Source organism: Plecotus auritus, assembly GCF_963455305.1.
Source record: "Plecotus auritus genome assembly, chromosome: 7".
NCBI lineage: Eukaryota > Metazoa > Chordata > Mammalia > Chiroptera > Vespertilionidae > Plecotus > Plecotus auritus.
This window is the reverse complement of record NC_137774.1, coordinates 67,160,993-67,178,984: the sequence shown is the minus strand read 5'-3', so window position 1 is coordinate 67,178,984 and position 17,992 is coordinate 67,160,993. Positions and strand designations below refer to the sequence as shown.

The window sequence follows — 17,992 nt, the reverse complement described above, 5'->3', positions numbered from 1 at the left end:
GTCAATTCCTCCCAGTGATACCAACAACAATCAAGGCTTAACTACAACAAGATTGTGCACACAGCCCACAAAGGGGTGCACCAAGAGTGTCCACCTCAGGTTAACTGGGGAGGCCGACCCACTGGGCCCTATAGGACACCTAGAACACAAAGCCACTCTATCAACACAGGGAAGCAGCCAAAATGTGGAGACAAAGAAACAGATCACAAATGAAAGAAATGGAGGAAAGCAAACTAGTGGATATAGAATTCAAAACCACAGTTATAAGGTTTTTCAAGAATTTTCTAGAAACCGCCAATAAATTTAGTGAGACCCTCAAGGATATAAAAAAGGACCAACTAGAAATTAAGCATACACTGACTGAAATAAAGAATATACAGAGATCCAATAGCAGACTAGAGGAACGCAAGAATCAAGTCAAAGAATTGAAATACAAAGAAGCAAAAAACACCCAACCGGAAAAGCAAAAAGAAAAAAGAATCCAAAAAAATGAAGATAGTGTACGGAGCCTCTGGGACAACTTCAAGCATACCAGCATCCAAATTATGGGGGTGCCAGAAGAAGAGAGAGAGCAAGATATTGAAACCTATTTGAAGAAATAATGACAGAAAACTTCCCCCACCTGGTGAAAGAAATAGACTTACAAGTCCAGGAAGCACACAGAACCCCAAACAAAAGGAATCCAAAGAGGACCACACCAAGACACATCATAATTAAAATGCCAAGAGTAAAAGACAAAGAGAGAATATTAAAAGCAGCAAGAGAAAAACATTTAGTTACCTACAAGGGAGTACCCATACGACTGTCAGCTGATTTCTCAACAGAAACGATGCAGGCCAGAAGGGAATGGCAAGAAATATTCAAAGTGATGAATAGCAAGAACCTACAACCAAGATTACTCTACCCAGCAAAGCTATCATTCAGAGTTGAAGGTCAGATAAAGAGCTTCACAGACAAGAAAAAGCTAAAGGAGTTCATCACTGCCAAACCAGTATTATATGAAATGCTGAAAGGTATTCTTTAAGAAGAGGAAGAAGAAGAAAAAGGTAAAGATAAAAATTATGAACAACAAATACATATCTATCAACAAGTGAACCTAAAAATCAAGTGAATTAAAAATCTGATGAACAGAATAAACTGGTGAATATAATAGAATCAGGGGCATAGAAAGGGAGTGGACTGACAATCCTCGGGGGAAAAGGGGTGTGGGGGATGCCGGAAGAGACTGGACAAAAAGCGTACACCTATGGATGAGGACAGTGGTGGCGGGGGTAAGGGCAGAGGGTGGGGTCAGAACCCGGTGGAGGGGAGCTATGGGGGGAAAAAAGAGAAACAACTGTAATAAGCTGAACAATAAAGATTTATTAAAAATAAATAAATAAATAAAGGTAAAAAAAGGTGAATGGGAAGTTCAGAGAAAACATGAAAATGGTAAGTAAACTTGTAAGAAGATGTGCAACCTCACTAGTAATCAGGACAAAGTAAATTAAAACAAGGAATTTCTTTGCCCATTAAATTGGTAAAAATGAAAAAGTGTGATAACAAGGGTTATTGAAGATTTGAAAAAATGGCGACTCTCAGTTTGTGGCATCTTTTAGGAGACAATTTGGCTGTATCTGTCACAATTTTAAATGGGTACAGGGAGGGACTAAGAAGATGCCTACCAAACTGTTAACTTTACAGGGGAGTTAGGAGGACTTTTACATCTGCTTTGTGTACTTCTATTCAAGAGAGTATTCAAGGTAAAAAAAGGGGGAGGGTCCATATTCTTTGACTCAGTAATACCACTTGCAGAAATTATTCCTAAGGACAGATTCAAAAGAAAAATACATATCAAATATTTATTGTGATTTCATTTTTAAAATGCCAAAAAATAGGAAACAACAGAGATGTTTAACAATAGGGAAAGCATTAACAAATGATGGCCTTACCACTAAATGAATCGCTTTACACCATTAAAATAATAATGCTTTTGTTTTTTGCACTAATACAAAAAACACAATGTTGTAAGTGAAAAAAGAGAAATACAAACCAGTATATACATCTTAATTACAATTGAGAATTGTACATGTAAAACTCTATAAGGGAACTCCCCTTTCTTCCGTGTTCCCCAGATCAAATCAGTCACACAGTCCTGTCAATCTCGCACTTCTAACATCTCTCTCTCAAATCAGTCCCCTTCTTTCAAAGCACTGTCTTAGCTCAGTTTTTCTCATCATCTTTTTATTGCAATCACCTCTCAACTGGTCTTCCTGAATCTGGACACATTCCTTCCTGGCAGTCAGCCAACAAGTGTTATCTTTTTAAAAGAACAACACAAAAACAAAATCTTATTTTCCTGATTAAAATCTTTGAATTTGCCCAATGTACTAAATAAAGTCCAACTGCCTTAGCTTGGCACATGAGCCCCTCCATGGGATTCTGAATGCTTCTTCAGGCTCATTACCTGCCACACACTCAATAATCCTTCCCCTGTACCAGCCAAACTGAACCCTTGGAAGCTTCTGAACATGCCATCATGGTCCCCATCTGTATGTCTTTGCATATGCTCTTCCTTCTGGCTGGAAGGACATCCTTATAGGCCTGCCTCAAACCTCAGCTCAGGCACTGTATCCTTGGAAAAGCCTGTCTTCACCATTCATGCTTGATAGACTTCTGAGTACTCCCACTGTACCTTGTGTTCTACTTCACACATTGAAAGTTATTTATTTACTAGAGGCTCGGTGCATGGATTTGTGCACATTGAAAGAAAATTAATTAGAAGAAATATTTTAGAGGTCAAGGAGGGACCACAGGAGGGCTCCAGGGCATGTCCGGCCCGTCTCACCCAGTCCTGATAGGCCAGATTCCAGCAGCAAGCTAATCTACCAGTTGTAGCGTCTGCCCCATGGTGGTCAGTGCGTGTCATAGTGACCGGTCGAAGGGTCGAATGGTCAGACACTTAGCATATTAGGCTTTTACATATATAGATGTTCACATCTGTATCCTTGCTAGATGGTGAACAACTTGAAACGAGGGTCCATGTCTTACAAATCTCTGTATTTCCCATGCTTGGTACATAGTAAGTGTTCATTTTACATATTTATTTATTATTCATTCATTCATTCATTAAATGTTTTTATTGGTTTCCAGTAGGTAATCATTTTAAAATTTGTCCAAAGTAATCTTTAATATCATTACTTTGTTTCTAGCCATTATTTTTTTTAAAAAAAGGCTTCTTTGCAGAAACAAAAATTGACAAGCTGATTCAAAATTTCAGATGGAAATTCAAAGGATCCAGAAGAACCAAAACAATCTTTAAAAAGAACAAAGTTGGAGGACTCATATTTTCTGATTTCAAAACTTACTACAAAGCTATAATGATCAAAACAGTGTGGTACTAACATAAGGATAGACATATAGATCATGGAATAGAACTGAGAGTCCAGAAATAAACTCATACATCTATGGTCAACTGATTTTTTTTTTAATCCTCACCCAAGAAGTTTTTACTGATTTTTAGAGAGAGGAAGGAAGGGAGAGAGAGAGAGAGAGAGAGAGAGAGAAAAACATCGATTGGTTGCCTCCTGTATGCACCCTGAGCAGGATTGAACCCATAACCTATGTATGTGTTTTGACCTGGAATCAATCCTGCAACCCTTTTCGTGTACAGAAGAATGCTCCAACCAACTGAGCCACCTGGCCAGGGCATATGGTCAAGGAAGGGTACCACGACTACTCAATGGGGAAATAATAGCCTTTTCAACAAAACATGATGAGACCACCTGCAAAAGAATTAAATTGGACCCATCTTCATACCATACACAAAAATTAACTCACAGTGGATCATAGAACCCTGGCTGGTGTAGCTCAATTGGTTGGAGTGTCATCCTATATACCAAAAGGTTGTGGGCTTGATTCCCAGTCAGGGCACATACCTGGGTTTAAACCCCTGTTGGGGCATGTGCGGAGGACAACTGGTTGATGTTCTCTCTCACATTGATGTTTCTCTCTCTCCCTTCCCCTCTCCCTAGGATCAATGAGCATATTCTCGGGTGAGAATTTAAAAAAATAAAGGATCCATAAAACAAAACAAAATAATAAAAAAATAATAAAAAATAACAATTTTTAAAAAGGATCATAGATATAAATATAAAAGCTAAAACTATAAAATTCTTAGAAGAAAAAAATAGAAGTAAATCTTAGGGAACTCGGGTTAGGCAAAGTCTTCTTAGATATGCTACTACCACAAGCAACAATAGAAAAAAAATGATAAGCTGGAATTCATCTAAGTCAAAAATGTTTGTGCTTCAAAGAATACTATCAACAAAGTGAAAAGAACCCAGAGAATGGGAGAAAATATTTGCAAATCACACATCAGATAAGAGACTTGTATCTAGAAAATATAAAGAATGCTTACAACTAAATTAAAAGACAAATTACCCAATTTTAAAAATGAGCACAGACTCTGAATATATATTTCTCCAAAAATATGCCAATGGCCAATAAACACATAAAAAAATTCTCAATATCATTAGCCACCAGGAAAATGCAAATCAGAATTACAGTGAGACACTACTTCACATTGACTAGGAGGGCTATAATAAAAAAGACAGATAATAGCAAGTGCTGGAAAAGATGTGGAGAAATGGAACCATCATACACTGCTGATGGAGTCTAAAATGGTAGAGCCACTGTGAAAATACTCTGCAGTTCCTCAAAAGATTAAACAGTTACCATAGGACCCAGCAATTCCACTCCTGGTTATATACCCAAGAGAAATAAAAATATATGATCACACAGAAACTTGCACACGGCTGTCACAGCAGCATTATTCATAACAGTCAAAAAGTGGAAACAATCCAAATGTCAATTAAATGATGAATGCACAAATAAAATGTGTAATAGTCATACAGTGAATACTGTTAAGCGAAATAAGTAGTGATATGTACTACAACATAATGCTAAGTGAAAGAAGCCAGTCACAAAAGACCATTATTATATGAAATGTCCAGAATAAGCAAATCTACAGAGACAGTAAGTAGATTAGTGGTTGCCTAGAGTTGGGAGGTTAGGAGAAAAAGGAGAATGACTGCTAATAGGTACAAAATTTATCTGGTAATGAAAATGTTCTAAAATTGTGATGATGGCTGCACTTTTGTGAATATGTGAAAAATCATTTAATTGTACATTTGAAATGAATTTTATGGCATGTGAATCATTTCTCAATAATACTATTATGTGTCAGATACATTCCTTTATTCTTGCTCTTTGATCACACAGATGTATACGAAGACATACAAAGACCTATCCCACATATATATACACATATGTGATTCACAGGAGAATCTTAGAATGATAGTGTTGAAAAGGACCTCAGAAGTCACTCCCAATTATTTTATTTATTTATTTATTTTTATCCTTGCCTGAGGATATTTTTTCCCCCATTGATTTTTAGAGAGAGTGGAAGAGGGAAAGACAGAGAGAAATTTTCTATTTTATTTATTTATGTTTTAATATATTTTTATTGATTTCAGAGAGGAAGGGAAAAGGAGAGAGAAACAAAAACGTCAATGATGAGAGAATCATTGATCAGCTGCCTCCTGCACACCCCCTACTGGGGATCTAGCCAGCAACCTGGGCATATGCCCTGACCGGGAATAGAACTGCAGTGTGATGAACTATGACTTCCTGACTCATAGGTCAACACTCAACCACTGAGCCACACCAGTCGGGCCATCTCCCAATTTTTTAGATAAGGAACCTGAGGCCAAATCTCACACAGGAATTAATGGAACCCACCGACTCACTCTCACTCATTATTTTCCCAGAAGACTTTAAGTGCTCTGGATGATGTTTAATTTTTTTCTGTATCCTCCATAGCACATAGAGCTGTGTTACACACATAGCAGGCACTAAAGACATTAGTTTAACTCAGTGGTCAGCAAACTCATTAGTCAACAGAGCGGCAAACCGCAGGTCGCGAGCCACATGTAGCTCGCGAGCCGTAGTTTGCCGACCACTGGTTTAACTGAACAGAACATGCTTCTTAGACATCCCTGAGGAAAAAGCTGCCTCTATGAGAAGGCTGAAGGAATGAAGAGGGATGACAAAGAACATTAGGCCAAATCGAGCCCATCTCATCACACCTCCAAGGATAGAATCAAAGAATCCCAGAGCTAAAAGAGGAGAGAGAAAACATTTATAGAGAACCTACACAGTGGGCATAGTTTTCACTGTATCTAGTCCTTATTACAGTAGAAGTGACCAAGGGATGTGCCGAAGGTCACCAGGTTGGTTAGTTCAGAGGCAAGCCCCACCCTGAGTGTTCTGATGTTCAACCCCCAGTCTTGGATCTCACCTTTCAATCCCATCTGACTACCCCGAACCGTGGCTTGAAATGTCTGGGTCTTGTTCCAGATGTCTGGACCATCTCCGAAGTTCAAGGTGGTCAGCAAGCCCACAACGTGGGACCCATGCCACGTCCCTGTGACTGTCGCAGTCGTAGGGCACAGGGTCAGCTGGCCAAAAGACCTCAAGAAGGAGACCCAGTCCTGTGTGCAAAAGGAAGGTGGGAGAGAGGTGAGAGATTAGCAGCAAGAGCAGGCCTACAAGGGGCAGATGAGCAGGAGGGTACTCACCTGAGGGATGTCAGGGCTGCGCAGACCAGTCCTGTGAGTGAGGAGGAAGCCACCAAGGCCCAGGCCAGAAAGGCCAAGAAGCAGCAGGATCAAAGTGGCACAGACCAGAGGTGGGTGGTGGGCCAGACAGAGATGCAGGTTGTGCCCTGCCTGACAGCTGCCCATGGGGAGCAGAGGGGTCTGGGCCTCCACGGAAAACCTGCTGGAGGACAGGAACGGAGAACTGGACAAGAGCCTGCCAGTCAGAAGGCACTTACCCATTTTTACTCAAAGGGAAGCTAAAGCACCAAAAAGACAAGAGCCGTGCCCGTGACCACAGACAGTGGCAGAGCCAGGACAAGAATCCAAGGCTCTTGACTCCAAGTGTCCACCTCCCTGCACCACTCAACAAATGTCTGCTGCATTTCCATTTCTGAAATAATCAAGGCGGAAGTGGAGAGTATACTGTGCTGGAAAAGGGAACCCAAGAAGGAGAATTCTTAAAAGTAGAAATTCAGGGAACAGCTACTCTGGGCCTAGGGTTTGGCTGCAGAACAGCCAACAGAATAGCCCAAAGAAAAGTGTCTGACGAAAAGAAACCCACTTTGAAGTTAAACTGCTCAGCTTGAATCCTCCTCTGCCTTCCGTGGCTGTGTGAGAAAAATCAGTCTTACTTCGGGAGTTTAAGAATAATGTGAAATGGGAGTTCTAACCCATGTAACCAGGACTAAACGTGGCAGATAAAGCGGCTTGCATAATACTTGGCCATGCAGGAACTCAACAAATGTCCATTTCTTTCCTATTTTTTGTGTCATATTTATCTTCAGAAAAGGTGAGGCGAGGCAGAAACTGAGGCTTGCGGACTTTAACATAGGAACCGTAGGGCCAAGATCTGAAGCCCGACTCCTGCTTCCAAGCGGAGTGCTCTTTCCCAGGCGAGAAGCGACCGCCTGACGCAAAGGAACATCTGGAAAGGGGTTGTGGGGAGGAGCGCGCCAGGAAAATGCAGGTGTCACAGTGCTCAGCCCCTGCCCTGCCTCCCCTCCCGGCTCGTTTGGAAGGGTGGAGGGGGGAAGAAGGAAGGAAGAGGGCAGAGCCTGCGGGTCGGGGCTGATGGTGCCCCCGGGCCTCCCCTTCCCCAGCGCCCCTGCAGGAACTCTACACACGCATCCCTTCCGGGTCTAGCAGCGCCGGGTCGCCCGCCGCCCGCTCTCACCGCTCGGAGCCGGCGGAGGCCCGGGCCCCCCGCGACGTCACGCGTGGAGCCGTGAAAGGGCGGGGTCCGCGGCTCCCCCCAGCCCCTGCGGCGGGGATTCGCATGCGCAGAGCCCACGCGGGCAGCCGCCCCGCCTCAAATCCGGGTAGGGTGTACCAAGTGGAAATGCAATGAAGGGGCAAAGGGGAGGAAATAACCCCGCGGGAGGTGAGCGACAGGAAAGCCGCAAGGAAACGAACCCTGAAGGCATTGCTAGAACTGTAAACCCCCCTCCGCAGAGGCCGTGAGAGCACTTCATCGCGGTTCTGGTCGCCTGCATTTTCCTGTTGCTCGGCTCCCTCCCGCGCCAGTAGCACAGCCCAGCCACACCCAGGCTCCGGGTAAGGACTTGGGTCCGCCCCGGGGTGGGGCCCAGGACCCTGGCCTTCCGGGCGGTCAAGGTCCCTTCTCTGCAGCCTAATAATTATATTTGCCCTCTTCACGTCTGGTCGGCCCTGGCTTTTAGTGACTCCTTCATGTATAGGGTCCTACAAGCTGCCATAGATACCATCTCATTTCAGTTCTGCCCACATTTTAAGTTAACTGCCGAGGTCCGTCTTACGTGAAATAACAGGGCGCAGAGAGCCAGGAACCTGTATTCAAACCCTGACTCTGTTTGCCGCTGCACGAACCAGGTTCTTCTGGGGACTGAGTTTATCCTCTTCAAGAGGATCTTTCTACATACCTCAGTGGTTAGGTTGGAAGCTGAGACACAGTGTGGGAAAACATGAGCCCAGTGTTTACTGAGCACAAAACCAGCACTGGACAAATACTGTTGCAACAGAATCTGAGTATTCAACTCTCCTGAAGCTTCCTTAAGGCAGAGACCATCCCATATCTGTACCACCACCTCCACAAGTTTATAGCACAAAATCCTCTCATATAAGGTCAAATGACATTTGACAAGGGTGCCATTCTATGGGGAAAAAATAGTCTTATTCAACAAATGGTGTTGGGAAAACTGGATATCCGTGTACAAAAGAATGAAGTTAAACCCTTACCTTTACAATATATACAAAAGTTAATTCAAAATTCATGCAAGAACTAAATGTAAGAGCTGAAACTATCAAACTTTTAGAAGAAAACGTAGGGGGAAACCTTTATGACATTGGATCTGGTAATGATTTCTTGGATATGACACCAAAAACACAGGCAACAAAAGGATAAAATAAATTGCACTACATCAAAATTTAAAACTGTGCATCAAAGGGCACAACAGCCAATTGATGATTCTCTCTCATCATTGATGTTCTTCTCTCTCTCTCTTCCTCTCTGAATCAATAAAAAAAGAAGGAGTAAAGGTACATTACAAGAAGCTCAACAAACTTCAAATAGTATAAACTCCAAGTAGGATAAATTCAAAGAGACCATACTGACACATTATAAACAAACTGTCAGAACCCAACACTAAACAGAAAACCTGGAAAGCAGCAAAAGAGAAGTAATTTGAGCCGAAACCGGTTTGGCTCAGTGGATAGAGCGTCGGCCTGCGGACTGAAGGGTCCCAGGTTCGATTCCGGTCAAGGGCATGTACCTTGGTTGCGGGCACATCCCCAGTGGGGGGCGTGCAGGAGGCAGCTGATCGATGTTTCTCTCTCATGGATGTTTCTAGCTCTCTATCCCTCTCCCTTCCTCTCTGTGAAATATCAATAAAATATATTAAAAAAAAAAAGAGAAGTAATTTGTAATGTACAAGGGATACTATCTAATAAAAGAGTAATATGCAAATTAACCATCCCTCTGCCAAACCCACCAGCCACGCCCACCAGCCACGCCCACCAGCCAATCAGGAGTGAATATGCAAATAAACCCAACCAAGATGGCTACCGCCACAGAGAGCAGGAGGGAGGCATGGGTTTCCCTGGCAATGGAGGAAGCCAAGCTTTCCACCTGCCCTTGCCGGCCTAGGCCTCCACTCAAGGCTACAAAGTTTCAATGATAGAAGATACATAAACCCAAACAGAAATGGCAGCAGCCATGGAGCTGGAAAGAGCAAGAGGCTAGGGTTGCCTGCAGCGATGGAGGAAGCCAAGCTTTCTGCACACCCTGGCCCGCCCAGGCCTCCGCTTAAAGCTACAAAGTTTCGATTATAGAAGATACATAAATCCCCTAAAAAATGGCTGCTGCCATGGAGCAAGCAGAAGGCTTGGCTCCACTCCAGGCTACAAAGTTTCATTGTAGAAGATAAATAAACCCCATATACCAGGGCCTCCACTTGGGTTGCCAGAGGGCGTGGCCAGCCTGCAAACCACCACAGGCCCCTCGTCCAAGCCGCCCCACGCCCCAAGGGAACCCCCACCCTGATCCGGGACACCCTTCAGGGCAAACCAGCTGGCCCCCACCTGTGCACCAGGCCTCTATCCTATCTAATAAAAGAGTAATATGCAGATTGACCATCACTCCAACACACAAGATGGCTGCCCCCATGTGGTCAAAGATCCTGCCCCCATGTGGACACAAGATGGCCACCACAAGATGGCCAGCAAGGGAGGGCAGTTGGGAGGGACCAGGTCTCCAAGAGAGGGCAGTTGTGGGTGATCAGGCCAGCAGGGGAGGGCAGTTAGGGGTGACCAAGCCAGCAGAGGAGGGAAGTTGGGGCGACCAGGCCTGCAGGGAAAGGCAGTTGGGAGGGACCCAGGCCTGCAGGGGAGAGCAGTTTGGGGGGACCAGGCCTGCAGGCAAGGGCAGTTAGGGGTGACCAGGCCTGCAGGGGAGGGCAGTTAGGGGAAAACAGGCTGGCAGGGGAGCAGTTAGCCATCAATCAGGCTGGCAGGGGAGTGGTTAGGGCAGCCGTGGGCAAACTATGGCCCGCGGGCCGGATCCAGCCCGTTCAGCTGTTCTATCCGGCCCGCGGAGCCGAAAGAGCGGAGGGTTCTCTTGCTCTCTCCTCTGCTCCTTTACTTTGAATTTATATTAGTTCACACAAACACTCCATCCATGCTTTTGTTCCGGCCCTCCGGTCCAGTTTAAGAACCCATTGTGGCCCTCAAGTCAAAAAGTTTGCCCACCCCTGGGTTAGGGGGTGATCAGGCTGGCAGGCAGAAGTGGTTAGGGGCAATCAGGAAGGCAGGCAGGCAAGCAGTTGGGAGCCAGCAGTCCTGGATTGTGAAAGGGATGTACGACTGTCCGTTAAACGGGCAGTCGGACATCCCTCGAGTGGTCCCAGATTGGAGAGGGTGCAGGCTGGGCTGAGGGACACCACCCCCCCCCCCCCGTGCACAAATTTCGTGCACCGTGCCTCTAGTTTTTCAATAAGAAAAATGCCAATATTTCATCAGAAGTCTCGGTGGTCAGAAGTCAGTGGGATAACATACTTAAGTGCAGAAAGAAAACTCTGTCAACCAAGAATTCTATATCTCGCAAAATTGTCCAATAATAAAGGAGAAATTGAGACTTTCACATAAACAAAAGCTGAGAGAGTTTATTACTAGTAGACTTGCCCTACAAGAAATGCTAAAGGGAGTCCTTCAGGCTTAAGTAAAGGGGCACTTTTACTTGAAATTTATAAAAAAATGAAGAATACTTATAAAGGTAACTCCATAGGTAAAATATAAAAGTGAGTATTGTATTTTAGATTTTGTAACTGTTCTTTTTCCTATAGGATTTAAAAGACAAATGCATAAAACAATAATTATAGATCTATCTTAATCAACATACAATGTATAAAGATATAATTTGTGACAATAACAATATAAAAGGGGAGGGACAGTGCTGTATAGGAACAGAGTTTTTGTATAGTATTGAAGCCAAGTTGGTGTTAATTAAAAATAGATTGTTATTATTTTGAGGTGATAATTATAATTCTGAAGGTAACCAATCAGAAAATAATGATAAAATATACAGAAAAATGAAAAGGGAATCAAAATGGTACATTATTGCCCTAGCCAGTTTGGCTCAGTGGATAGAGCGTTGGCCCATGGACTGAAGGGTCCAGGTTTGATTATGATCCAGGGCACATACCTCAGTTGCAGGTTCAATCCCCTGTGTGGGAGGCAACCAATAGATGTGTCTCTCTTACATCAATGTTTCTCTCTCTGTGTTTCTCCCCCTCCACTCTCTAAAAATTAATGAAACAATATCCTCGGGTGAGGATTAACAAAATATTTTTTTAATGGTACATTTCTAAAAAAATCAAATAAACATTAAAACATAGCCCTAACCGGTTTGGCTTAGTGGATAGAGCGTCGGCCTGTGGACTCAAGGGTCCCAGGTTCGATTCCGGTCAAGGGCATGTACCTTGGTTGTGGGCACATCCCCAGTAAGGGGTGTGAAGGAGGCAGCTGATAGATGTTTCTCTCTCATTGATGTTTCTAACTCTCTATCCCTCTCCCTTCCTCTGTGTGAAAAATCAATAAAATATATTAAAAAAAAAACAAACATAATAATGGAGGAATGAGGATATGACAGATGGAAAAAAACAAAACAAATAGCAGAAGTAAGTCCTTCCTTATCACTAATTACTTCAAATGTAAATGGATTAAACTCTCCAATTAAAAGGCAGAGTGTGGTGAAATGGATTTTAAAAATAAAATATCTATATGCTGTTCACAAGAGACTCATTTTAGATCCAAAGGCACAGAGAGGTTGAAAGTAAAAGGATAGAAAAAAGATATTCTATGCAAATAGTAACCAAAAGAGAAGAGGGGGTGGTTATGCTAATATCAGACAAAATAAATTTTGAGTCAAAAATTGTTTCAAGAGACAAAGAAGGAATTATATATTGATGAAAGGGTCAATTCATCATGAAAATATTAAAATTACAAGCATTATACATACCTAATGATAGAGCCCCAAAATATATGAAGCAAAAATAGAAAAAAAGTTGAAGAGAGGAAAAAGCAGTTCTTTAATAATAGTTAGATATTAGGTATATAAATGTTTAATCACTATGTTATAGGCCTGCAACTAATAATATTGTATGCCAACTATAATTGAAAAATAGATTTTTTTTTGTTAATTCTCACCTAAGGATATTGTTTCCATTGAGTTTTTTAGAGAGAGTGGTGGAAGGGACGGAAGGAAGGAGAGAGAGAGAGAGAGAGAGAGAGAGAGAGAGAGAGAGAGAGAGAGAGAAACATCGATGTGAGAAAGACACATTGATTGGTTGCCTCCTGCATGTGCCCCATAGATTCCAATCCTGGTCAGGGCACATACCTAGGTTGTGGGTTTAATTCCTGGTTGGGGCACATGTGGGAGATGACTAATTTCTCTCTTCCTCTTTCTCTCTCTTTCTCTCTCTCTCTCCCCCTCCCCACTCTCTAAAATCAATAAGCATATCCTCAGGTGAGGATTTGTATATAATGGAACTAGATAGAGGTAATGATTGCACAATATTCTAAATGTATCTAATGCCATTACATTATACTATTTTAAATTGTTAAAACGGTAAATTGTATGTTATGTGTAATTTACCACCATTTTTATTTTATTTTTTTACAACAATTTTAAAAAATGAGTTTTTTACTTTTCCTTAATATATACTCCTGTTAAAGTATCTTCACCTCAGGTAACAGTATCACCATCCAACCAGTCTCCCAAGCAAGAATCCTTAGTCAGCCTTGACTCCACCCTCTCCCTTTCCCTGCCACATCCCATCCAACATCAAAACTGTCTTTGGAATCCTTTCTGTCCTCTCCATGCCTACTGCTTTTGATTACCTCAGGCTCTCATCTCTCATCAGGACTATTGCAGCTGTCTCCTAACCCTTCTCACTGACTCCAGTTTCTCTTCCCTTCAACTCATCATCCACGTTGTCTCCTGAGGTAGCCTCCTAAAAGAGTGCTCGCAAGATTCTGCTGCTCTACTAAAGACTTCTGTTAACTTTGGGAGAAAGTTCTAATTTCTGGTACATATTAGATCCTTACAACCTAGCCTCAATCCTCCTTTCCAGCATCATTTTTCACTCCAGTCACAAAAAGGCCTTCAATTCTGGCTATTCCACACCACCATATTTTATTTTTTAACTAGAGGCCCAGTGCATGAAATTCGTGCACGGGGCAGGGTGTCCCTCAGCCCAGCCTGCACCCTCTCCAATCTGGGACCCCTCGAGGGATGTCCGACTGCCCGTTTACGCCCAATCATGGTGGGATTGGGCCTAAATGGGCAGTCGGACATCCCTCTCACAATCCAGGACTGCTGGCTCCCAACTGCTCGCCTGCCTGCTTTCCTGATTGCCCCTAACCGCTTCTGCCTGCCAGCCTGATTGATGCCTAACTGCTCCACTGCCAGCCTGTTTTCCCCTAACTGCTCTCCCCTGCAGGCCTGGGTCCCTCCCAACTGCCTTTCCCTGAAGGCCTGGTCGCCCCCAACTTCCCTCCTTTGCTGGCCTGGTCACCCCTAACTGCCCTCCCCTGCAGGCTTGATCACCCTCAACTGCCCTCCCTTGCAGGCCTGGTCCCTCCCAACTGCCCTCCCCTGCTGGCCATCTTGTGGTGGCCATCTTGTGTCCACATGGGGGCAGGATCTTTGACCACATGGGGGCAGCCATCTTGTGTGTTGGAGTGATGGTCAATCTGCATATTACTCTTTTATTAGATAGGATAGAGGCCTGGTGCACAGGTGGGGGCCAGCTGGTTTGCCCTGAAGGGTGTCCCGGATCAGGGTGGGGGTTCCCTTGGGGCGTGGGGCGGCCTGGACAAGGGGCCTGTGGTGGTTTGCAGGCTGGCCACGCCCCCTGGCGACCCAAGTGGAGGCCCTGGTATATGGGGTTTATTTATCTTCTACAATGAAACTTTGTAGCCTGGAGTGGAGCCAAGCCTTTTGCTTGCTCCATGGCAGCAGCCATTTCTGTTGGAATTTATGTATCTTCTATAATTGAAACTTTGTAGCCTTAAGCGGAGGCCTGGGCCGGCCAGGGTGTGCAGAAAGCTTGGCTTCCTCCATCACCGGGGCAACCCTAGCCTCCTGCTCTTTTCAGCTCCGTGGCTGCCGCCATTTCTGTTTGGATTTATGTATCTTCTATCATTGAAACTTTGTAGCCTTGAGTGGAGGCCTAGGCTGGCAAGGGCAGGCGGAAAGCTTGGCTTCCTCCATTGCCGGGGAAACCCAAGCCTCCCTCCTGCTCTCTGTGGCCGTAGCCATCTTAATTGGGTTTATTTGCATATTCGCTCCTGATTGGCTGGTGGGTGTGGCTGGTGGGCGTGGCTGGTGGGCGTGGCTGGTGGGTGTAGCGGAGTGATGGTTAATTTGCGTATTACTCTTTTATTAGATAGGCTATATTTTTTATTGATTTCAGAGAAGAAGGGAGGGGGAGGGATGGAGGGAGGGAGGGAGGGAGGAAGGGAGAGAGAGAGAAACATCAATGATGAGAGAGAATCATTGATTGGCTGCCTCCGGCACACCCCGTTTTGGGGATTGAGCCCACAACCCGGCATGTGACCTCCTGGTTCATAGGTTGACCACTGAAGCCCACCAGTTGGGCAACACCACCATATTTCTCTTTGTGAGACACACTTACTGACTTCTACCTGTACATACTTTGTCTTTCTTTAAGACCAACCTCAAAGGTCACAGCCTCTGTCTGTTTTCCCCCACTCTCAGAATTGAACCTCCTCCCCCATCATGTCTTTGCAACACTCCATCCATTTCAGTACAGAGCACTCTGCATTTTAACTTTCTTGTAGAAAGTCTCTTTTCTTTGGATTGTGAATTCCTGAAAGGCAAAGACTGGTTGTCTTTCACATCCTCCTCATCTCTATAACCTCAGCACTCAACAAGGTACCTGGCACGTGGTAGTCTCAAAATGTCGGTGAGTTTCTTCTCCCATTCCCCTCAGCAACTGTTCTAAATCTCTGCCATTCTCCTCAAATCCTTTACCCAACCTCTGACACTTCCATCTGAACTGTCAGCAGATGACCTCACCAGAAAGAGTCCATCACCCATGAAATCCTTTAACTTTCTGCCCTTGCCACACACCCCTGCACCTCACAGACACATTTCATACATATACATCCAAACTTTCCTCCTTGCCTCTGTTTATAGAGGAAGACATGTCCCTCCTCCAGCTCACGGCCAATTCTTTCACTGTGCTTCAGATCCTCTCTTATATCCTCAGTGCTTCCTCAATCATCCTTCTCTCCTTTTCCACCTGTATTCATTCAACAAATATTCACAGAGCAACTCTGTGAGCTTGGATGCCGGAATTATAATGGAGAATGCATTAGTTAATGTTCCATACTTCATAGAGCTTCCATTGTAATGAGAAATACAGACAAATAATTTTGCAATGGATATGGAGGAAATGAATATGAAGATGTAGGGAATAAAAGACAGGTCACTTTATTAATTTTTTTATTCCTCACCTGAGGATATGTTTATTGATTTTTTTTTTTTTTAGAAAGAGAGGAAGGGAGGGAGGGAAAAGAAAAGAGAGAGAGAGAGGGAGGGAGAGAGAGAGAAACATCGACTGGTTGTCTTCCACATACATCCCGATGGAGCAGGGGATGGAACCTGCAACCTAGGTAGTTGCCCTTGACCAGGAATCGAACCCTGGACTCTTTGGTGTGTGGGCCAATACTCTAACCACTGAGAAACATGGGCCAGGGTAATGTCAGATCTTTTTTAGGGCCTCTGTCTTCAATTTCTCTCTGTCTCTGTGTTTCTCTCTGTCTGTCTTTCTCTGTCTCTGTTTCTTTCTCTCTCATCTATCTTTTTTGACCAGCTCTTTCAAAATGAGTGGCTTGGTCGGAGAGGCATCCTGGGAACTCAGGAGTATGGTCTGGTGAGAAAGGGAACAAGACTGGGACTAGAAACCTGGAATGGGAATCTGATCTTGCCATAGAGCAGTTCCTTGACCGATGTGGCTGTGGCCCACTAGACTGTGTCCAAAGCATCTTGATTCAGGCTGTTACGTAAGATCCATAGAGTACATGAGAAGCAGTCAGAGATTCCCTATAGTGGCTATATTCAGAATGGGGGTTCTGAGGAATCAGTTTCTTCTATAGCAAGGCCCAGCCTGACATGAGCATAGGAAGACTGTTTAGATTCCAAGGGCCACATTGGCCAGGGGAGTCTGGGATGCCAAAGGGTTTCAGTTTGCTCCTCACCCCTGGTTGGGGTGCGTGTGAGAGGCAACCAGATGATATTTCTCTCTCTCATCGATATCTCTCTCTCTCCTCTTCTGTCCCCTCCTCCACCCTTCCTTCCACTCTCTCTGAAAAGCAATGGGAAAAATATTCTCAGGTGAGAGGGAAGAAAGGAAGGGAGGAAGGGAGGGAGGAAGGGAGGAAGAGAAAGGAAGGAAGAAGGAAACCTTGGCCCGCAGAGCAGAGGAAAGGGGTCTGGTGGGCATAAGGGTTCCCAGGGACCATCTCAGGCCATCAGAGGCAAATATGTCTGGGCTTTTTGAGAGAAGGCCATCGTGTGGGAAATGGCAGGGATGCAGGAAGGGAAGTGAATTGGTGAGGTATAAGTGCCATCACTTAACCTAAAGCTTTTCCTCTTCTCTCCCGTCTTCACGAGCCAAGGCAGCTGTCAGAGAATTGGGGCCTTAGCTCCTATGATTCCAGAGCCAGAGGGTCTTGAAAGATATTCTAGCCAACATCCTGGGTAATGCTAGAATCCTTACTACTCTAGGCTCAATCCACACACTCACAGAATTCACAAAGCTCTCAGAGACCATGGGACCTGGGATACAAAACCCTTCTATTTTCTCTTCAGGAGAAGCAGACCTAGAAGCATTTTCCCCATGCCTTTCTCTGCCTGGCCCAAGCCCCAGCTCTCAGTAAGAAGCCCATACCTGAGACAGCTCCACTTACCGCCCCTCCAGCGCCAGCTTCAAGTCAGAGGCAGCACAGTGCTGAGAAGCCAGAGTCCCCCAGATTCCTCTGTGATCAGGCCAGCTTCATCAAAATAAACTTTGATCCCTGAGGATTTGTTTCTGAAGGTATTATTGTGTACTTATCACAGTTCCCATGGCTACAGGCTCACAGTGAGAAGGAAATGGGTATACATCAGCAGCATCCTGCAATAGGACTTTGACCTTATAGACAAACATGCAGCAGGCTACCTGGCAAATGGCACAGCATGAATAGCGTTTAGGGTTCCGAATGACTTAAGTAGCAAAGGACATTAAATAAAACAATACATGTGAGAATGTGTTCTAATCCTTGGTTCAGTTTAGATACTTAACAGTTAACCA

At 44.3% G+C, this 17,992-nt stretch overlaps 1 protein-coding gene across 10 annotated transcripts in view; it reads right to left on the bottom strand.

Moving 5' to 3' along the window:
* The window catches only part of TMEM219 (transmembrane protein 219), a 30,860-nt gene extending 13,183 nt beyond the window's left edge, over positions 1 to 17,677 (bottom strand). Inside the window, exons 1-4 of one of the 10 annotated variants that reach the window (XM_080678850.1) lie at positions 7,816 to 7,865; positions 7,204 to 7,249; positions 6,621 to 6,819; positions 6,341 to 6,533 (exon numbers count right to left, since the gene is read on the bottom strand). In XM_080678850.1, coding sequence (XP_080534976.1) covers positions 6,341 to 6,533; positions 6,621 to 6,785 — 358 coding nt within the window. In that variant the 5' untranslated portion in view covers positions 6,786 to 6,819; positions 7,204 to 7,249; positions 7,816 to 7,865. Of the gene's footprint in view, positions 1 to 6,340; positions 6,534 to 6,620; positions 7,040 to 7,203; positions 7,333 to 7,765; positions 7,953 to 17,609 lie in introns of those variants that run through there. The other 9 variants (XM_080678845.1, XM_080678846.1, XM_080678842.1 and 6 more) reach the window with 9 other exon arrangements.
* Between the last annotated feature and the right edge of the window lie 315 nt (positions 17,678 to 17,992).